A 23,773-nucleotide genomic window follows, 5' to 3' on the forward strand; every position below is an offset into this window, starting at 1 on the left:
GTGGCGGGGCCAGGATTAAAGTTCTGTTCGTCTGGTTCCCAAAACAACAATTGAGCCATAGGGCAACACATCTTGAACCTGGCGTGATGGAATCCAAGATTACACCTTCTTCCCACAGAAAGAGGATCACCTTGTTGTAGAAATGTGATTCCGAAGCAGATTGCAAGGAATGCGGGTACACAAAGTGATAAATAAACACGATTAAGAGTGAAACAAGATACTGAGCTGCTCATGTCCCCGGTGCCGAGGACCACACATGGCCGCCCCTGCGCTAAGAGCCGGTTGTTTGTTTTCCAAGAGGCACCTGCCGGGGCCTCTCCCCACTGTTAGTGTGTTTATAAAAGTCCTGTCTCCCCCTGCGGGATTAAAGCTGTTTGTACGTGGATTGGGATGTGAGATCGCCTGCATTTTAATGCAGTCAGCATGTTCTTCGGACATAAAAGGCAAGGCCGGCTCTTTAAAAAGCACTGGAGGCCAAGGCTCCCAATTCTTGCCCAAGGGAGGCTCTTGTGACCCCAGGATCCGCTTTCACCTGCTCAGCAAATTTACTTCTGCTTCAGCGTCCTTTTTACCAGCACTGAGGCCATGAAAATGTAAGGTTTTTACAGTGTATGAAGATCATTATTTGCAAGAAAAGACAGAGATGTTTTAAGGCAGTGGTTCCCAATTTATGGTCTGTGGACCCCTAGGGTCCGCGACTGTTTAGAAAATTAAATAAGATTAACAGATTATGGGCCAGATGTAGCAAAGGTTTTTACCCATTCTATGTCTATGGGAAAAAGTATTCGTACATATGGGCCTAGGTCCCCCGCTTTCAGTACTGGCTCAGTGTGGGGCTCTCCGGATTCCAATAATGATTCAGTGGGGGTCCCCGGGATCCAGTAATGATAATGTGGGGGTCCACAGAAGTCAAAAGGTTGGGAACCACTGTTTTAAGGGATGGACAAAGTGGGCCCTGGCCCAGGGCCCCAGGCTTTGAGGGTCCCCTGATAGAACCACTTCTATTCTGCTCTTGACTCGATGACTTTCCACCATGTTCATGTCTTTACCTTGCCACCTGGTGTAAAGCTTCTTTGCCATCTTTTTGATTTAGGAATTGTAACCTTCCCCTGCTGCGAAGTAGCATAGCCCCCCCCCATCCCCAGCTATGCCAGGAGATGAACAATAAAACCTTATTTAATTATCGTTTTATCTTTCATCTGCTGGCTCAACCACCATTGTGTTCAGGGTGGGGAAGGACTGTGGGAGGCGGGAGGAGGGGAGAGTGTACTAAGTGCGCATGTGTGTTTGGCCGGCCGTCTCAGGCAGACCAAACACACATGTGCACTTAGGTTTCGCCAGCCTGGCTGTAGGCACAGCTGGGCCAGAGAAACAGCACAGACCCCAGGCTTGTGTTTGAGTGGCAGTCTGAGCCGCTCAGACCAATCCTGGTGCTGCTTTCATGATATGTTTAACATGTAAGCAGCGCCAGGATTGCTGGGGAGCCTGTGCTGGTAAGATGACCACAGCAGCAACACGGCAGGAGGCAGCGCCGGCGACAACGGGGAAAAAGGAACTTTTTTATTATTATATATTTATTTTATTTATTTATCCCACTGTCCCACCCCCACCCATCCCCTTCAGATTTGCGGCCTCCGCTGCTGCATGTGCTTGCGCATGTGCCTCGCTTGCGAGACTCTGTTGTGTACAGTACAGGGTCTGAAGCCCGCCGTCGCTCACCATTTGTTGGTTTGCGTCGCACTCTTCTTTACAGCCACGTTATTCGTCAAGGCACGCCTGGCACCACTTCTGTTACTCTGTGTGGAGCAGGGACCAAGCACTAATTGATGCAATTTAAGTAGGCCCCGCCTGCTGCTCCCGATGTGATCGAGGTAATATTTGTTGTTTTTAACTCTGGGTCCCCCTCAAACAGAAGGCTTGTTTTTCAGCAATCTATGGGAGCACATGACTTTACTCTCTCCAGCTCCCCTTCCCTCACCACACCCACCTCCCCCATGCTTGTCCATTGCTTTTCCGCCCCTCCCCTAACTTCATTATTTTAATTGTTTATCCATTCTTTATGCTTGGTTATGCGAGGACCTGGCAGCTGCACAGCACTACCGGGCTGCTTGATTACTTTCACTCCCCTTTCCCCCCATCACTCTCCTTAACACCTGTTCTTTACTTTTTATTAATTTACTATTTTCTTAAAATAATTTTTGCAAGGCCTAGCTGCTGCTCACACTACTACTAGGCTGCTCACTTTTGTTGCTTGCATTGCATCACACACATATTTTTCAAAAATGTAAAATCCTACAATGCCCTTTAGACATCTTAGAATGGTAATCCAAACTTTGAAAGACTTATGAAACGGCAGTCGGTGCCTCATGACACAAGTACACACATTCTCACACATTAATGGCTATTTTGGAATGCTTTCTTTTTGTTAGGAAACCATTTCAAGATGGCCACCTATACATACACACGCTTTCCGATGCACCGACTGCATCTTCAAATAGTTATTTTTTCAAACAAAACATTCCAAGATGGCCACAAGTGTTTTCGTGTGCACATGCATTGCAACATACTGGGCAAAATGTTAATTTTTTTTTTTTTTTTTGCCAATGCAACCAAATGTTGACAAATCCATTAGCTTAGTAAATGCCTTGCAAAGGTGAGATTTATTGGCTTTGGAAATTCTTATTTTCAGTCTGTTCTGTACATGCGCATAGTCAAACCATTTTATTGACTTATTCTGTCAACCAAAGAAAATATGATCATATCGTGGAAGACCACAAGCACTAGTACAGGCTTCTTATTGTTCAACACATCTTTCTAAAATGCTAAACCTTGCTTGTTATGCTTTTTATCATTTTTTCCCCTTTATTCAGTACAAATTCACACCCATAAAAAGAATTCCTCTGAAAGTTCCCACATTTTACGCAAAAATGCGCATGTTGCTCAGCCTGCGCGCATTGCTTACTGGATCCTAAATATTGAAACTTTCTTCTTCCTGATATCTGCCTAGTTGCTAACCATCGTGCCGTCCAAAAAAATCTTAGCATATATTTCTTTGTTACATTCTCAATTCTTTGTGCCTATTATTTAGGGCCATTGGGTGTATGTGTACTTTACAAATCTAAATTCAAATACAAATCGAAATAATCCATGTCATGGGGACTTTCAAACACTTCTGCCGTGTGAATCTAAGGTGTTGTATTTCACGTTTCTACATGTCTTTGTAATGCTGTAAACCATTTCTCAGCTTTGGGGATAGTCTTAATGTGTATTTTTGCCTGGACTTGACATGAAAACTCAAGTTCATTGGTACTTTTTATTTAAATTCTCATCACACTCCAGGAACACCCTGTTTGAAGGCTAGTTCTTGTCTAGCTGCAGACACAAATTACTTCACCAGTATATTTAAGCGGCTTCCCCTTCGTCCACTCCTTTGTTTGATTCTGAACATAAAAGCTTTCTACCATTTCCTGAACTGAGACATCAACAACACTGTGTTGCCCAACCTTTGAAGATCAAACAGAATATAAAATAAACAAAGATAATGTATTTTTACTGGACAAAATATTGTTAATTAAAAAGATGCTTCCTTGTGTTTTGCAGGACGCTGGAGTAATTTGTATAAGCTCCCTTACAACTGGATTGGGACCGGCCATGTGGTGTACCAAGGCGCGTTTTTCTACAACAGAGCTTTCACCAAGAACATCATCAAATATGACCTCAAGCAAAGGTTTGTATCAGCCTGGTCCCTCCTACATGATGTCGTCTATGAAGATACCACGCCCTGGAAGTGGAGAGGACACTCGGACATCGACTTTGCCGTGGATGAAAGCGGGCTGTGGGTGATTTACCCCTCCATGGACTACGACTACTCTCAGAATGAAGTCATCGTCATCAGCAAACTCGATCCCAACGATCTCTCGGTCAAGAAGGAAACCACTTGGAAGACCGGCCTCAAGCGTAACACGTATGGAAACTGCTTCATCATCTGCGGTATACTCTACGCAGTGGATGTATACAACCAACAGGAAGGCCAGATCTCATACGCCTTTGACACTCACACAGACACGGAGGCAGATCCCAAACTGCCCTTCACCAATGAGTATTCTTTCACCACCCAGATCGATTACAATCCCAAGGAGAAGGTACTGTACGCCTGGGATAATGGACACCAACTGACATACAAAATCAACTTTGTTGCCTGATCGTACCACTCAAGTGTGTAACTATGGGGCGGGCCCTACATGAACAAGCACTTTTAGTCCAACACCACACATGGTGAAAACCACCAAAGTATTTCCACTAGTGACCTGGGGTCTTTAGGAAGTGGAAACATGACTGATGCGGGAATTTGTGGAGGTGCCCAATTGTATTTCATTGGTAAAGAACAGACCAGCTGGTGACAGAAAGCATCTGGGTATACGGTTAACCAAGATCAAAGCTTGAGATTCCAACCTCCACTGCGGCTTTCTTTCCCAGGCCATCCTTTGTTTCCATGGTCACAACTCCCAAAAGCAGGATCTATTTGGACAATGCCCACTCATGTCTGGAAATTGTGCATGGAGTTCATACCCCAATACCCCGAAGTGAAGGATTACTTTGTCAGTTGTCATTTTTCTTCCAATATATACAACAAGAAGAACGCTTATGCTTATGGATAACACGTTTGCCTTTACAAACTGTTTACTGTGTTTTCCGCTAGTTAAAAAATAAAAAATATCATGGCATTTTCACCACTATGCACTATTCCCGCCCACAAACAATGCCACAGGTGAAGAAATACCACTGAGAAACAGATGATGGGCTGCCATATATACTGATTGTCTGTGATGTAGGATAGCAACTGTATGATATTACTTTTAACCAAAGGACTTAGGGATACAGGTGTATTTTGAGTTACACCAAGCCATGTTTTCACCAGGCTTTATTTCTGTCTATTTGTTCACTACCAGAGAAGAGCTGTACATGGGAATGTGTTGGCTGCAGATGTGACCGTGTGAAAGAGGCACATCACCCTTCAGTTGATTCAAGTCAAAATCCAAACTCATTTCTTGAGTTGCACATTCTAACTCGCCACTTGTATTGTTAGAATGAGTTGATATTTTCCAAATATTTAACAATAGCATTAAGGTAGGAGTGTTCAACCTAGCTCCCAGTGTCCTAGATCCTTGCCACACTTTTAGGGTAGTTCAACTCCGCCAAGGTCCATTATTTACTTCTGAAAAAATGATACAGGCAGGTTGACCATGCCCGAGGAGTGAACACACCAGCTCAAGGTCCGCATACATTCAGTCCAAGTAGTCAGACAGTGCAAACCCATAGCACTGTGATATTCTGAGCACAGCAGTATATGCAATCCTTATTTGTTGCTTAATTTCTTTGCTTCAATATTTTATTCTTGCGGGTATTGACTAATGAGCATACATGCCTCTCCTTATGCATTTGATTCAGTTTAATTTATCTTTGTTGTACACTCATTTACTTACACAAGCAATTCTTTGGGCCTGATTCACAAAGGACCCCTGCACTCATGACGGAGGTCCCGCAGTTGTGACAGGGCCCCGCACTCATGGCGGGACCTCTGTACTACATTTTCCCATTGCGGAGGTTATGCCACGAGTGCGTCCCCCCAATGACTCTAAAAAATAAAATAAAGGCTTCTTGAGTAAATATTTTTTAACACTATCACAGAAATTTTAACAGTCGATAGACTCAAATAAACATAACTTTAGTGTAGTTAATATGACTGAAATCTTTTCTACAAATGGAGGCTAGTGTTTAAATCAACAGTGTGGGCGCTTTCCTGCCTTCAAATTAACTTTGGGAAAGTCACCAGCTGCAAAGATCATGTGGCAAAATAAAGTCAACCAATTTGGTGTACTTTATAAAGAGCAAAATTAAGAAAGCTGACATAAAAAATAGTCCCCAATACTGTATATCTTCCGACAGGGAAGAGCAATGAAAAGGCTGTGTGTGGGTCTTCATCTGGAATATGATTAAAGACATTCTTAAAATATTTCTGTAGAAAATTAAAAAATATATTTTGTGAGGAATAGTTTATTGCTTAAAGAACTAAAGTTCGGTGCCTCAAACTCGGTCTAGGAGATCATTCCCCCAGCTTTAATAGACAGCTCCATGTCTACACATCTGCTGTATGAGATGAGATGGTGCTACTAGAAACCCACTGTCCAGTATGACTTTATAAACTAAGGAAGATACTCAAACCCCAAAGATAAAAGATGAAATAGTCCCTAAATGGGTATCAAACAATATGAGAAAAACAAGAAAAATCAGTGGAAGCTGAGAATGAAAGGCACATACTTGAATGTTAAAATTGTACCCTAAAGGCACAGCGATGGATGTTACACACAGCTAAGTGCTCCCGAACCAGTGAGTTAGCAACATCTTTTCCATAGCACCAAGAAGTGGTTGATAACTTGTATGTTTGACAAATGGCTGGTCTAGATAGCAGAGGAGGCTTCTTTTCAACGCCATGATGTATGGTTGAAATAAAATTGCTGCCTATTGAACAATTTTTCTCAAATTTCAGGCAACCTTATGATGTTGCATGGAACTGGCCTTCTCAGTTTTTCTATGTAATACTACAATTGATTAAAAAAAAAAAAAATAGTTTTGTTTCTTTACTAAGTCAAGAAAATAATCTATTCACTTTTTTTCTTTTATGATGGTGGACAGGAAATAGATGAAGATGTCTATGCATAGCTAACTATATGACCTAAATGAGACCATCACATTCTTTGAACGTTCAAATTGTGATCAAATAATCGAAAGAGATACCCAGATCTCAGACACTGTGAGGAAATTTAGCAACAAGAGAATTCTTTTTTTTTTATTGTCTTAACTGTTCACAAATTTAGCTTTACTTCAGTCACCAAAGTTTGATCAAACTTACATCAAACCACTTCCAACTAATATTTTGGATTTTTATCAGCCTCAAATAGGTTTTCTTTACAAAGACAGCACTGAAATATGCCAACTTTGCAAAAGCCTTTCCAGACCTCTGTATGGAAGTACATGCGTATTCCATTACCTTTTATGGCTAATGTCATATGTGGATTAGAAACAGTTAGAGAGAGTTAAAAAATAACACGTATTGACAGAAAAAACACTGAAACATGAAACAGCTCTTTCTCAGTAGCATGCAAGGTTGGGCTCCCTCAAATTTATGTACTAAATCGATCTAAGCATGTTGTATAATACAGCTTAGTGGTCATAACATCTGTCCTTTGTGGTCAATTTGGTTACGAGAATAGAAAATGTCAACAATTTGCTCTACATTCAATTCAAGCCAAAGGAATTTCGAAGTTCGTACTGTTATCCGCTCTTAGCAACAAATGTATGAGTTTTTGAGAGTTTGACACCATGAGTAGAGTCTACCATCATGAAGTCAATGTAAATGTACTGTATGTTTGTCTTTCCCTAGAGTGCATGTAAAACATTGTAAAATTTTATAGATATCTTTGTTGTTGTAAATAGCTTGTAAGCCCTCTTACATACCTGTTTATAGGTAGCATAATGTTATTATGTTTGTATATACAGTATCTTAGAAATGGAATAACCTGAGGATGACAGCCTTACAGAATACCTATAACTTTACATAGTCATCTCTCGGAAGGAGCATTGGCAGGAAAAATAATGAATCGTTCCATTATTGACTCAGCCAATATAACTTATGAAATTGTGGAAAATGTGGGTGACCCAAACCACCACGAACCCTAATATCAAATTGCACAATACAACAGTTGATTTATACGTCTGTCTGTGCCATCTGCATCCAACTCATATATCAGAACTGCTAAAAAATATAGATATGTTTCACTATATTGACTTTCCAGATGATGCCTGTATTCAGCACCATGGACAGGTCTTATTGCTGAGATGAAAGGATAGGTAAACCTGGTGTAAAAGTATTTAGGGATGACTGGCATAAGAGACAAACTGGTTCTTACTCTCTTGTGGATAAAATGGTCCTTCTACTAACCACTTTGCTTGTGTTCTAATCACCTTTATGTGCAACTGTCAAAGATCACTGACAGAGAGGCAATGCCACTCCTAATTTAGGATATTGGTGTGTACATTTAAGACATGTATCAAGACATTAGGTATACCCTTCAATGCGGGATCTTGAAATGCCACGACACAGTCCATTCTTATCTATTTCTAGAGGTCACTGCTAGTCTCAATGGCTTCATCCATACATAAAAGACAAAGGCAACGGTTCCATCAAATCACTGGTATTTGACGGAATCTGGGAAACTTCCTACAAGTGATGTATTCCGAAATATTAAGTCTGGTTACTGGGGCATCTCACACAGCAGGACAACAACTCATTTTTTGGCAGCTGACTGGTAAAAACCTTTGGTGCTCTGATAGTAGAGCTGCCCTTTATAGCACATTGTTGATAGACTTTTGTATGTTTGATCAGTTCTACGACTACAGGCTTACTATTAATATCACCAAAAACACGTTCACTGTTTTTTAAGGGTCGCTTCACCTAGTTCCCACTCATACTAAACTCTACCATGGTCTGCATTGGTTATAGGGACTGGAAAAAATCTGAACATTTAGTCTGAAATAAGGAGAGGCAAAAATCCTAACGTTTGAACCGATCTTAGTAATTCTGCTGAAAACCACTCATGCATGAAACCTCATTTTCCTTCAAAATGCTCTAAATTGTACTCTCTTTGCAATGGAGTGCAGGCATAACTCCAACTTTTAAGCTTGTTGGGGCACCCCACAGCTTCTTGTGGAAAATGTAGCTATAGGATTAGATGCACACTTAGTGGCAGTGCAGTGTGGTCATCTGAGTAGAACAACAGGCTTTAAGTTCACCAGTGTAAGCAAAGTTTAAGTTTTGTCAGTGCCTCAACATTTATCTTTGTTATCTCCTCAATAGCATCTCAATGCATTGAGGACATTATAGGACCTTCATTTATCAAATGTCCACATGATATCCTCTGAACATTAATCAGACATAAAGTTATCATCATTATAACTGCATATCATTAAGCCCATGCAAACTTTGATTTTTTACTTCACTTTCAACTTCTAGGAGCATCTTTACATCAAGGGTGTAAAGGAGTAGAGGTTCAACAGGGCTAGAACATCCTGAACCAGTATCCATGCGGTGACATTGACAGCCAATTCTAACTTTCTGTTTTGAAAGTGAATTGTGGTTTTCCAAAGGATATCCAAACTCTTAAAATTTGAGTCAGGTGTGTCCCTACTGATGTGAGGGCCAAACTCTGCCTACAACATTTGCAGATTCCAATCTCTTCAGTGGGTTTCAATATCCTCCCCACTGTGAAGCTTGGCGACAGAAACCCTATTAACTAAAGGTTAGATTTAAAACAATGAATACATGCTGTTATTTCTTGACTTCCAAGACATCTCTATAACATCTGTTTTGCTTTAGACTTAGACATGGACTATAAGTACAAATTTGCCTCTCACCTGGAAGCTGATATTTAAATATCTTACAGGCATTGAGCTCTCATGAATAGTACATGATATGTCTGGATTGATTGGTGCAGTGACCCAGACGTGATATAAAAAGATCTTTTAAATATCCTTTAAGAGGTCACTTTAAATAAGAGATTCGGCATCAAGCATTCAATCTTTTGTGTAAGGTGCTCACACCTTCAAACAATGTTTTTTTAAGAAATATGAAAATGAAATAAGATAATTGGATGGAGGTCTAAGCAGCGTTTTCTTGGCTACCCAGGATTTTCCACACAGCGGTGTCGGCTTTAGCCAGGATGAGGCAGGGGCCTACAGAGTTGATGGTCCATTTTAGGATATTGTAACCTAGAGAAAGAAGTCTAAAGTCCAGTTGTAACTTTCAAGGAGGTCACACAACATGGTGCCACAACAGGGGTTTGTGCTTACATAGAGCCATTGCTACACTAGGCATATGTTGTATTTCTGTTGTCATTGTACTGGGAAGTCAGTCCCTGTATTTTAAATCAAAAATGTGCATGAAGCACTCCTGCACCAAAGCAGAGTCATGCACCTTTGCGGAATAAATATCCCATCATGGCACAGCGAAGACGTTTTCCGTGCAATGAAGCGTCATACATCTTGATGGAATAAACATTCCATCATGATGCTGTGAAAAGAAGTTGAGTACAATATCACTGGATACACTTTATTGAAAAAACATTCTGTTACACTGCTGAAAGGACAGATCAGGTGAATGCAGTGCGACGTGATACACAGTTATGGAATAAACATTCCATTGCACTGCGGCAAAGACACACCAGGTGAATACATGGCCACGTGGTACACCTTTATGGAACAAACATTCCATTGCACTGCTGCAATGACACACCAGGTGAATACATTGCCACATGATACACCTTTATGGAAGAAGCATTCCGTTACACTGCTTCAAAGTCAGACCAGGTGGATACAAAGCCACGTAATTGACCTTTATGGAATAAACATTCTGTTGCACTGCTGCAAAGACACGCCAGGTGAATACATAACTACGTGATACACCTTTATGGAAGAAACATTCTGTTACACTGCTTCAAAGTCAGACCACGTGAATGTGGTGCGACATGATACACCTTTATGGAATAAACATTCCATTGTACTGCTACAAAGAAACACCAGGTGAATACATGGCCACGTGATACACCTTTATGGAAGAAACATTCCATTGCACTGCTGCAAAGACACACCTGGTGAATACAGTGCCACATGATACACCTTTATGGAAGAAGCATTCCGTTACACTGCTTCAAAGTCAGACCAGGTGGATACAAAGCCACGTAATTGACCTTTATGGAATAAACATTCTGTTGCACTGCTACAAAGACACGCCAGGTGAATACATAACTACGTGATACACCTTTATGGAAGAAACATTCTGTTACACTGCTTCAAAGTCAGACCACGTGAATGTGGTGCGACATGATACACCTTTATGGAATAAACATTCCATTGTACTGCTACAAAGAAACACCAGGTGAATACATGGCCACGTGATACACCTTTATGGAAGAAACATTCCATTGTACTGCTACAAAGACACACCAGGTGAATACATGGCCACGTGATACACCTTTATGGAAGAAACATTCCATTGTACTGCTACAAAGACACACCAGGTGAATACATGGCCACATGATGCACCTTTATGGAAGAAGCATTCCATCACACTGCTGCAAAGACACACCAGGTGAATACAGTGCCACATGATTCACCTTTATGGAAGGAACATTCCACTGCTGTAAAAACAGACCAGGTGAAAACAGAGCCACGTGATACACCTCTACGGAATAAACATTCTGCTACACTGCCAATAGACATAGCAAGTGAGTATAGTGCCACGTGATACACCTCTGTGGAATAAACATTCCATTACACTGCCAATAGACATAGCAAGTGAATATAGCGCCACGTGATGCACCTCCATGGAATAAACATTCTATTGCACTGCAGCGCGTGATACACCTTTATGGAAGAGACATTCCACTGCTGGGAAAATAGACCAGGTGAAAACAGTGTCACGTGATAAACCTTTATGGAATAAATATTCTGCTACTCTGCCAATAGACATAGCAAGTGAATATAGTTAGTGCCACGTGATACACCTCTATGGAATAAACATTCCATTACACTCAGCAGGGTGGTAATGATGCCCTGGAGCCAGTGCAAGCAAGAAAAATGGCCCCTTTTACTGCTGTTGGGGTGTTAAAAAACAGCATTTATCACGGACCTATCAGGGCTTTGTGCCCCGGTGTCACGTGACACACCTTTATAGCACACACAGTCCTTCATACAGCTGCAGAAACTAGTTCAAAGGTCGTCCGAGGCAGTTCAAATCTGGTGTGAGGCCTCTTTTACAGGCAGGGTATTGAAAATGTAAGCAGTTTTTGTTCAGCAAATGTAAAATATTATGAAAGTTGTGCAATTTTTCATGTGTAACAAAATCCTTTCAATAAAGGGAAAGACTTTTCTAAACCAAAGTGGGCATTGTTTTTTTTTATGTATAAAAACGACCGCGTTTCAAACCACTATCAGTATTAATTCAGTCCCAACACAATAAACATCGCAAGAAGAGAACAAGATGCAGACAGAACTGGAAAAATATTTCGACATCAATAACAATTGTTTACAAACCTGCTTTGCATGTTATCATTGATGTCAGAAGGACACACATTTTTGAACGCCCTATTAACCTCCAGGCTTTTATGGTAGCATGCCGTATTATTTTCCAAGATCTCTTTTCCAAAATGTACTTTACAAAAAAATCTTTTACCAAAAATAATTTCCTATAACATGTTGACTCTATGGTGAAAAAATGAAATTTACCGAAATTTTGCTTACATATTTATATATTTTGTAATTTGGCAGTACGATTTATACCCTTTTACTGAAGAACATTTTGTAAATAATTTCAAATATTTTGTATATATTTTAGACTGAAAAATTGACATTTAAGGATAAACAAATCAAATAATTGGGTTTCGGGTTATATATATATAAATGGCTTTGTCAATATTTTTAGCCATACAGCAGCGCCAGCTTCAATGCAGCATAACTGAAAATAAAAAATAGTGCAATAAAGCGGGCAACGCTGGCTGGGTCATACAACTTTCTTACATAACTTTCAGCCATTTGCAACTTAGCTAAAAAACATTAGCAATGCCAATAAATCGCATATATGCAAGACCTGCTGGTTTTGTCAATGCTTGTTTCTTCTTTCTACGTGAGCTCTAATCAATCACAAAGGTGTCCTAATGAGAGGACAGAGGCTAAAAACTCCAATGCAGCCCTTAAAAAAATCATAATTTTCAGCGTGTGGCTTGCAAGTTGCAGCCAAAATCGCGATATCGTCAGCTCCTGACTCGTAAGTCAGAGCTGACTTGCATGTTTTAAGTAGTATAAAAAAAATCTACAAGGTAAGCCAAATACTTTTTTTCTGTTTTTATCCATGCTGCTAAACCAGTCTTAGGAGTCGACAACAAAGGTCCCACCGCCCTAGAGCCATAAGGGAAACAGCCACAGCTTCAAAAGTGATTGCACACAAAAGGGAAAAAAAGCTTCCCTGGGTGATGAATCCTAGCACCTGAGAGCTGCTGGGTTCCTAGCAGCCAGTGGCGAAGCGTGGGGGTGCAGGGGGGGCCGGCCGCACCGGGCGCAACATCTTGGAAGAGACTAAATCCACGGGTTAGGGGGCGCAAATTACTTGCCTTGCCCCGGGTGCTGACAACCCACGCTACGCCACTGCTGGCAGCCTCTCAACAGCAGTAGAAACCTCCTTCTTGGTGCTATTGCCCTCCTGTGGGTATCACCAGGCAAACTTGCACATTTTTAAGGCCTTCAGTAGTGCTTTTGGGGTGATGCTTTGCCCAGTTTATCATGGCCTGTGGTGCTGCTTTTGATCATGAAGTGCCATGGGTCGAAAACTATTTTTGTTTGTTTAATGCACTGTTGGTGCAGTTTTCACTGTTTATGGTCCAGATGCATTGCCCCTCCTCCAGGGCACCAAGACCTCGCCTCCCACATTCCTTTATTGAAATGTCCTGCGGCACTAATTCCTAAAGTGTGGTCTGGGACCCCTGGGGCTTCACAAAGCCTCCTCAGGGGGTCTGCAACTGCTTAGAAAATTAAATGATATTAGCAGATTAATAAAGTGTTTATAAATAAAGTGGATGAATGTACAATTACAAATATTAAAATGTACTGTAAAAGTCAGGGAATTTGAAATTGGAGGCAAAAAATTAAATGAGTATCCTCAGACTGATTCGTGGGAGCAGGTGCGTCAAACAGAGTACAGCGTGGACGATGTGTGGCTTCAATTGAATTAAGAAAAGCTCCAACCTTCCAATTAAAGGTAAATTCTTTATTTTTTTATTTCTATTTGCAAATTAAATAAAATGTGTTATCATTTCTATATGTATTTGATGAATGCCTGTTTCTGTATTTATTTTTGTTGTGTTGTTTTGCAGTTCAAATGATCAACAAAATTAAGGCAAGGGTCTCCGGCTTCCAGTAACGACTCAGTTCAGGGTGTCTGGATTCCAATAATGATTCAATGGGGGTCTCCGGGTTCCAGTAATGATAAAGTGGGGGTATTCAGAAGTCAAAAGGTTAAGAACCATTGTCCAAGGGTATCCCCACCACGCTGGAGACCACCAAACAGAATTGAACATTCCCTGCTCCTGCGGAGGGCCAGAGCCCCAGGAGCATTCTGGGTTGCCAACCTTCATGACACGTGTTCTTGTCTGAGGACAGTGGGAGACAATCAGCATGTCAGTCCCTGTCTGTCCTGAAAGCAGGCAGGAGAGAAGAAACTGTGAGCTCTCCCACCTGTATGACTGAGAGTGTGGGTGGGCGGAGAATGGTGCCGGGTATGAGCTGACACACAGAGTCTGTGCATTATACTGGAAGCCAGGCACCCTGCATGGGGTGGTATGGCACACAACACCTTTATGGCCAACCCGTCTGCCCCACAGAAGGGGAAGGGACACCTGGATTAAAATAAAGTGCTGAGAGCACACAAAAAGTTGAAAAGAATGCCTATGTTTGTGTACAGCTGCAGGGCAGGGGATCACCCCATAGGTCCTTGCAAGGATTTGTTCCATAAACCTAGAATTGTAGCAAAAAAATGTCCATAGTTGGCTTTGTGGCTCCTCAAAGAGGGCAGGGGCAGCACCAACATTTTACAAATGGTTTGGGAACTTCAAGGATAGCAGCACCCCCCGTGTGACCCATAGTTAAAAACTTCTATGTGTCGCCCTAAGTCTCCCAGGGCTTTGTACTGGCAGCGAGTTGTATTGATGACCCTGGAAGAAGAGATTTGATTCCTTTTCAAGCTTTCTTGGACTTGGGGCTTTTATCCTCATGACTCTCGGGTGGAAAGGTGTATGTTGTTGGTCTTGAGACTGCTTTGCAGTATCTGTAAAAGTAAAAAAAAGACTCAGTATTTGAATGATGTAATGCTTAATTGATGAAGGTAACACTCATTGCTATTATTAATTAATATCATTGCAAGATACTATCATCATGAGCAGTTTTCATGTTGTTCATATTCAGTTTTATTGACATATTCCTACTTTTATTGTTGTGGTGACACCCTTACAAAGCCATTAAGCCTCCTTTCAATGACTATACCTCATTGCCGTGTGTATGTCATACTTGGGGTTTTAGGGTTCAGGCAACCGCTAGAGGGTGTCACTATAGGTATGCCATTTGCCAACTTGTATATATTCATGAATTAATGCGTAGTATTTTGATACGCTGAGAGAGTCAAGTTCTACAAAGGAGTGTTTGGTACCCGGGAGAAAGGAGATTGCCGACTTATTACTTGTGAAGGATCTCCAGATTTCCCAATAATAAATCTGATTGGCCATCTACGGTGGGGGTGGGTGGACAGGGTTGGTCGGCCAAGCCCTCTTGACAGACCCCACTGCTCACAGCCAAAGGCAGAACACTGCGGGGGCTGAGAAGCCACTGCAGTTTGGGTTCTTTGGCCATGCTCAGTGGAGGTTACAAATTAAGTCAATCATAAAAAAGCAATAAAATTCACTTAAAAAACAGTTAAAACTGAGTTATGGTTCTGTCTCAAATTCATTGAAAAACTGAAATTTGTCAGATCTGGTTAGCAACACATGCAATACACGTCATAATACAAACACCTGCCGTGCTTAAAACACAACTTGGCAAAGTTATAGAAACAAAAGTGTGATCAACATAATAACATCGCGCTATTGCATTTGCACAAGTTATGGAGTGTGTTGTGGGCTTTTTTTCCAATATATGGCAAATTTAAGTGGTTTGAGGTAGAACTACAGCACACTTTTTAATTGCGTTTTTCAAAGTGAGAGGCATGTAAGGAATAGGCACATATATTTAAATTTCAATATACAAAACATATAGGAAAATGGGATTTGGAGGTATCCCTCCCGGGTTTGGAGGCCTCTCACCCTCAAATTAAACTAACCTAAAAACATACTATAACATAAATATGTGCACCCAGGTGGGGCATATGGTGGGTACATGTGTGTGTGTGTATGTGTGTATGTGCGCATGTGTGTATGAAGAGAGATAGATATCTTAAGAGAGATATTTAATACAAACAAATTAAATAAGATAATGTTAACTGAAGGTCAAAACTTATGAAAAGATGTCTTGGTCAAATAAAAGAAAACATCGAAAAATAATGATATTGTCAAAATGATTTTCAAAAGTGATTTTTGCAAAAAAATGTTTTTGAAAGCGGTGTTATGGGATAAAACTGTTTTAATTACACGATGAAGACATCAACACGTGTGAAAAGAATGTACGTTTTTAAAAATAATTGACAGTTGTATGAAAAAGCTAATTTGTTGGTATTGGACACAGCATATGCTCTGAAGCAATGCTCTCGTGTCTCCTTACAAGTATTGAACTGCACCAAACATAGGGTCTGATTTGGAGTTCAGCAGATGGGTTAGTCCATCACAATCGTGACAGATATCACTCCTCTGTGTTACAAATGCCAGTTTATATAATGCACTTGATAAATGGCTGACAGGATAGCCCTCACATTGGTGATGGAATAACCCGTCCACTGAACTCTATATCAGGCCCATAGTTTGTTTTTGCTATCAATATCTCTACAGAAAACACAAATTCCCAACATCATGACAACTAATGATCAGTGGTTACGGTTATCAGAAGAGGCGCCTTCAGTCTTTCCCTGAGCTGCCTTGACAGTCTGTTTTTCTGTGAGACAGAAGTGGGAAGACAAGTGACATTGTGGAGCTGGCAAAGAAACTCCTAGAAGGAGTGAAGTGCACAAAGATGATAAATGGAATGGGCTTTGCACATAAATTCAATACAGGGGTTTGAATCATGGCACACGTACATGCGGGTAGACGGTATCTACCCACTCTTTTCACAGGGCGGATGCCGTCTACCCTGCCAAGAAGTTGGACTTCAATGTGCAGGCGGCGAGGGGTATTTGTTATTTTAAATTCCAGCTGGGTACAAAACAAAGGCCGAATTTAAGGGCCATCAGGCTTCCTTTTATTCCAGTATCCTGGCTGGGAGCTATCTGGTGCCTCACACCCAGATGCAATTGCAATGGAGGGGAAACAAAGGCACACAACTTGTTATTACATTTGACTGTGGTCAGTCCCTCTATATAAGACATATCTATGCATTGTAAGAATGTCAGGGGTGTTAGTCTGTCCCATTATTTACACAAGTAACAATTTAAATACCACTATTTTGTATTATTTCTTTTATAGCACTTCTCATCCCAATGCAGGGTGTCAGAATGCTTTACATCACACATACACATTATACATTGACATAAAATCATACGTGTGTAAATCAATGTACTGGATGTCTTGAATAAGAAAGGTTTATAAGGTGTACGAGTCACATGCTCTTCATAGCTCACTGTGCTGTATAGGAGGATTATAATATATGAGCTGCAAGTAAGAAAATAATCTCTGCACTAAAAGCAGTAATCCACTGACCCTTCTACATAAAACAATAATCTCTCATGTGCGTGCTACATGATGTGCTTTGTAGGAGACAAATGCTACTTTGATTCAAACCTGGGACTAGTCAAACCAAAAATCTCTTGAGTAAATACGTTAACCTCCAAAGTTATCTTACCATTATTCGCTGAGATTTACTGGGCACACAAAGATCTCTGCAGCGGGTGCCTTAACCCCGTAACACATTTTGAAATTCAGAATTCGTAAACAGTTAAGCAGAACAGATAGATTGGCACATTTCTCCTGGTTGCCAATTTCTTTGTGGCAGAGTTTTAACAAATAAATGTATAAACTGAGGTGCACATTATGCGTCTGAGATGCGTCACTATTTTGACGCAACCCTGACGCAACATCTCATTTGTGAAATATTGTGGTGCACTCAAATGTACTCATGATAAATCTGCTAAACATTTGTGTGAGGTCTTAAAATGTCACTTCCTGTGAGATCATTGGTTGTGATGCCACTTCCTGTGATGCTACATGCGATGTTATGCACCATGATGTCACATACTGTGATATCACTCGCCAATATGTCACTTGCATACAGCCTAACTTGATTAGTCCCCTACTTCTTTTTTTAGGACTTGTTCCCTGGTTTGAATATTTTATTAATGATCAACTTCTATAAAACCAGTGAGTGGACATGGTCTTTGCCACATATTTTCAAAAGTGGAAGTTGCCAACTATATCCCCTCAAACGACTTCAGTACTTGCACTGGCAAGCCCAAATACAGCAGGACCTCTACGAACAGGATATGAATCACCTCCACCAGTAACCTGATGTTTTGACACAGAAGATAACTACTTTGTACCTGTACGTGCTCCATGAAAAAGGGCAACAGGGAGAAAATGACATTGTTTCTCCCCGTTTGTTTCTCTTTCTATGTGTGCTGAATTCTGCAGCACACGTAGTAAGAGGAAAACGCCATTAATGATCGTTTATGTGCAGGAAGGTGTCCCTTCCTGCACTTAAACAATCATGCCTGCTAAAGATGCCTGCGTTGGCGCTAGGCAGCAATTTGTGCACCAGCGCTGGGGACAAGGACAGGAATGCGCCGTATCTTATAGGTAAGGTGCATTCCTGTCCTTTTGTTTTGACGCAGAGCTTCGCAGCAAATAGGCTTGCGGCGCTGCGCCAAAACCTAGTAAATGAGGTCCTGAGTGTTTGCAGGAAAGGTGCTCAGTCTGCCTCGCTCACTCCCCTCTACCTCTCAAGGCTCTCGTCTATGCTGCACTATTTCTGAATCTGACCAATGGTCTTATGCGCATGCGTGCACAAGATGAGTGCAGAGGAGGGGCAAAAAGATAAAATCACCTAATCACAGGTCAAGGTGCAGTTTACACTTAGAATCAAGGAACTTGCAAAGACTATGGAGCGCCTCCGAGTGTATGGAAATAAAGATGTTATTTTATTTCTATCTATCCTTATTTTGTGCTCCAGTTCACGCCCCAAAAGTCATTCATAAGGTTCGTTCATTTCACAGGACTCGATTAAAAAGTCCAACTCGGGGCTGACTGACGCGCAGTGTTACCGTTATTGGTTACTAAACATTGCAAGCCCTTTCATCTCAGCTCTCACCGCAGGAGCCACCGATTGGATTTCATTTCATCATGATGCATGGTCGCCACATGTGGCGCGGGACAAGTGCTTCAGAGAGATCTGCCATCTTCCTTGATCTGGGTCCAGAAAAGCTTCCGGCCACGCGCCAGGGAGAGTGCATAAAGATTTGTTACCCTCTGTGCCTCGTTTCATCCATCTGGTCCACATTCCCAAAATGCTTCCTAATAAAAGTGATGCGGGTATATGATATGGGCACCAGATCAAGCTGTGGGCCTGAACATCCACCCCGATAAGTGTGCGATGGCAACAGTAACAAGAAATAGGTGTACAGGGGTTTGAGGGCTGCCACGTGGCCTTCCTGAAGACCATGTCCCATTGCAAGCCTCTGTAATTGACTGCAGTGAAGCTGGGTGCGATTTCCAACATCTGTAACCTTTATTCAGATCTTTGCATAATCCAGATGTTGTTTACATCAAGACTACCTGGCTGCAGTGGTCAGATTTGTTAAACCTAAGGAAAGAAGCCACTGATGCCCCCTTCAGAAACTCTGATAGACTTAAATACCATTGTTAGTATATGTATCGATAATGCCGGTAGCAAGCATAGTCACATTTTATAATATATTGTAATAAAACCATAATGAATGTATTGAAATAAAAAATAGTGCCATTAAGGCACGGTTAAAGCTACCTTTCCAAGATGGCCGCCTGTATACGATATGAAATCCAAATGTTTATGGTTTAGCTCTAATATGCTGGTAAGATTTCTACTGCTGCATTTCTTTCAGTGTGCTGTCAGTGTGCTTCACTCACCTTCTCTGCACAAGTCTGAGGGCCTCATGTACAAAGGATAGATTTAGTAAAAGTGGTCGCAAATTTGACACTGAGTTTTAGTGAATCATTTTTGATTTTATTAACCAACATATGTACTAATAGGTCAGTTCACAAAATGATGAATCATAGCAGGCGGCAATTAGACCTTCCTCATAAGTATTCGTGAGGTAGGTTGCACATTGGGACCCACTGCAATTGGCAACAGTCATAGGGATGGTGGCCTGCTGGGTTTAAATAAACTAATTTCATTAAACGACAATGGGATAGACTTAAAAGAAAATGGAAACTTATAGAAACCTTTTACAGGAGTAGGCAGTGCTCATATTCCTAAAAACATTCTTGTCAATACTCACATGCGAATGGGTTACCACCTCCTTTGAGTTGGTTATAATAATTTAATGTTTTGTGATCGGATTGCAGTTGCAAAACTTTAATATCATACCATAACGAATCGTATTTGAAAGCGCCACCCTAAACATACCCTTTCAAAATACGGATTCCTTATTGTGTCCTAAACCCATTCAACATTCAGGTAACCTGTTCAGAACCGTTACATAGGTGTAGTACATTTTACAAAGTGTTTTAACAGTCGAATCACAGGGTTTGCAACCATTACAACTCTTTCTACATGAGACCCTGAGCAGGGGTGTTGCTACCATTGGTGCAGTGGCACCGGGCCCCAGGCCCCTCAGGAGTCCATTGAACCTTTATAATTGTTATATTTTATTACCACACGAGCAGTCATAAGGTCCATTATCCCTGCTTGCACCAGAGCCCCTGGCATCTTTTCTATGCTACCAGCCGAGAGCGTACAGACGCACAAAATCTGTGTATTTTGCTTTATCGGTCCTTTGGTATCAGCAGTCTTAATTTTTTTAATGAATATTTCAAAATTAGGAGTGGGCGAAATGTCATTTTTGCCTATCGAATTTTTGTGAACTGCACAAATGTTGCACAATAACAAAGATTTGCAAACTCAAAGAGGTTGTTTGTCAGCCATTACGTTTCATACAGCACATGGTATGTGAGTCAATCATTTAAAGACGCTTTAGATGACTTTCACCTGGAGGTCCAATATTTCTTGGTTACTGGGTGGGTCATAACCCGCACATCTTGCCTTCTAGAAATCTCTGTGAACAGTGCCATGCAGGTGCCACGTGAATGAAACCCTTTTTGTGCAGTAATGGCATGGTTGCTTGCCAAATTCTCCTTACTTCCACCATTGACTACTACTGAAATGTCAAAGAGAGAAAGCAGGTGGGTAATTCCTTTGGCAATAACTGCTTTCCCATGGGGGATAAGGTAAGATCGGCCCCGGTACTATTGTGGCTGTCTGTGTGGGCGAGGCCTGAAGCAGCGCTAACCCATTCTTTGAATTCAGATATGCTTGAATCTTGAGGGGATGCATAAGTGCAACTGACTCATGTATGTGAAGAAAACTTAAAGAGATGAGCTCTTTATGAAACCAGACCTTATAAACAAACAGGTTATTTTACCTGTTAGGAATGAGTTAGCCATCTGGATCATAGATAAAAGATGGCATAGTGACCTAGGTAAAGGTATGGTTGCAGCGTATTTTCCTCTGTGTACGATCCCTAAAATCGAGCCATACTTATTAATGGTACCCCGGTACTATAGATTTTATCTGACGAGGTTCCAGCTGGGCCTAGCCCATTTTCTGGTGGCCTATCCATCCAACGCACATACAACTATGGACTTAGGGAGTCTTTTCCTTAGAGCAGGGCAGAAATCCTCCATTAGTCGTGCTGGCAGTCGGAGGCACTGCCCCGCCAGTAAGACACCGCCCGACATATTACAACCTGTAATACGGCCTGGCGGTGTCCTAATGGCGGGGTGCTGCTGGCGGTGGGAGAGCCGGGTCCCGTTCCCTCAGGGAGGGAGGAGAACCTCATCAGACGAGGTAAGTGTCCTCCGCAAGGGGGGTGGGGTGCAGGGAGTGCGAATGGGTGTGTGAGTGTGTGTATGCGTTTCATGAATGGGGGGGTGGGGAGGACTGGTAGGGGAGTGTATGTGCGTGCATGTGTGTCTGTGTGTAAATGTGGTGATGGTGATGCATGTGTGTGTAAATGCGAATGCTGGGACAGGGTGCGTGTGGGCATGCGTGTGGACAGGGGTGGGGATGTTGTGTGTTCGTGTATGGATTTGGGGGGGGTGTTGCGTGTGTGTGCGCGTGAGTGTAAGGGTGTTGTGAGTGTGTGTCTGTGGGTGCGAGTGGGTGCGAGTGGGTGCGTGCATGTATGCGGGGGTGGTGCGTAAGTACAGGGATCGGGGGGGTCAACACCAGGAGTGGTGGGGTGGGGGAATCATCTACCAGCAACAGGAATGCAAATTCCTGTCGCCAATAGCCGTTCCACCAGGGATTTCGTGACGGTGCTACTGCCACGGAATCCCTTGCGGAAAGGGGACTCGGAATACCGGCCGCAGTATTGGGTGGCATGTCGGGTTGGAGATGCTCGTCTCCGGCCCGGTGGGTCCAACTGCCCTGGCGGTAGGAACGGGTAAATGGCGGTTTGGCACAGGCCAAACTGCCACACTCGCTATATGGCGATCTGCACCGCCACCCTGGCTGCGGTCAAAACACCGCTGCCGGTGTGGCGGTTCAGTTACCACCATACTCGGAATGAGCCACTTATTGTTATGCCCATGTGACTCCTCAATCCCAGTTACGAGTGGTTCTATTTTGTGGTTTATACCTTGAACTGAAAAAGGACCTCTTGGTTCCACTTATTAGGGCCCAAAACCTCAGGTGTTTTAAGGAAGTGATGTTATATTTGCAGTTGTTGCAAACTGACTTAGGCCCTCATTACGACCTTGGCGGTTGGTGATAAAGTGGCGGTAATACTGACAAAAGACTGGCGGTAACTACCGCCAAATTATGACCATGGCGGAAAGATCTCCGAAAGACAACCAATGTACCACACCGACCGCCGGGGCAGAAACAACAGCCACCACGGCGGTAGCCACCTACAGCCAGGCAGAAGTCAATATTCCATCCACCATATTAATACTCTGCAAACCGCCACCTTTTCTGGGACGGTACCAACAACATCAAAAGCCTGGTGGAAACAGAGCTCAGAAGGGAAAGGACTCACCATTGGAGACACAGGGAAGAACCACGCCGCCTGAACTGCATGTCTTCCCAATGATCTTTTACATTCTGCCCCACCACGAACACCAACACCGGCAAAAATGACAACGGTGAGTACAGCCACCTAGCACACAAGGGAGGGGGGAGGAAAAAGAGAGTGACACACACACGCACAACACACACCCCACATACACTGAATAATGCAAGGACAAAATGATTTTGCAAAAGTGAATGTAATGAGATCAACACAGTATGAAAAATAAGTTAGGCAAAATAATAGATAGATACATAGGTACAGAAGAAGGGACACAGCCCAGTCCACAATGTTCCTAGGCCACATGGCCACAGGCCAAAGTCCAAGGCCACACATGTCACCTGCTTCAACACGGAGAGAACACTGCAGGGGCATCAGTTGGTAAATAGGCAAGCACCTCAGGGGGACGAGGACGGGGGCGGCGGGCACCTCAGCTGGGAGATGTTACAAGACCACTGGTTCTGGAGGGGGCAACATGCCCTGTGCTTGATCCTGAGGAGTGATGGGCCACAGTCTCTCAGGTGGGTGTCATACCATTCTGGTCTGGAGGGGGCAACATGCCCTGTGCTTGATCCTGGGGAGTGATGGGACACAGTCTCGCAGGTGGGTGTCATACCCACTGCTTTTGGAGGAGACAGGCCGCACAGCAGCCGATGGAGGCATGATTACATACCGTCTGCCGGTGGTGAGGGTTGCACAGTCGTGGTGCTGGTG

General features: G+C 42.4%; 1 protein-coding gene across 1 annotated transcript in view; it reads left to right on the plus strand.

Annotated features, from left to right (window-relative positions):
* Positions 1–5,780, plus strand: part of OLFML2A (olfactomedin like 2A) — a 196,268-nt gene extending 190,488 nt beyond the window's left edge. The window contains exon 8 of the mRNA XM_069241730.1: positions 3,601–5,780. Coding sequence (XP_069097831.1) covers positions 3,601–4,202 — 602 coding nt within the window. The 3' untranslated portion in view covers positions 4,203–5,780. The remainder of the gene's footprint in view (positions 1–3,600) is intronic.
* The last annotated feature ends 17,993 nt before the right edge of the window (positions 5,781–23,773 follow it).

The sequence above is a fragment of the Pleurodeles waltl genome, chromosome 6, assembly GCF_031143425.1.
Source record: "Pleurodeles waltl isolate 20211129_DDA chromosome 6, aPleWal1.hap1.20221129, whole genome shotgun sequence".
Lineage (NCBI taxonomy): Eukaryota > Metazoa > Chordata > Amphibia > Caudata > Salamandridae > Pleurodeles > Pleurodeles waltl.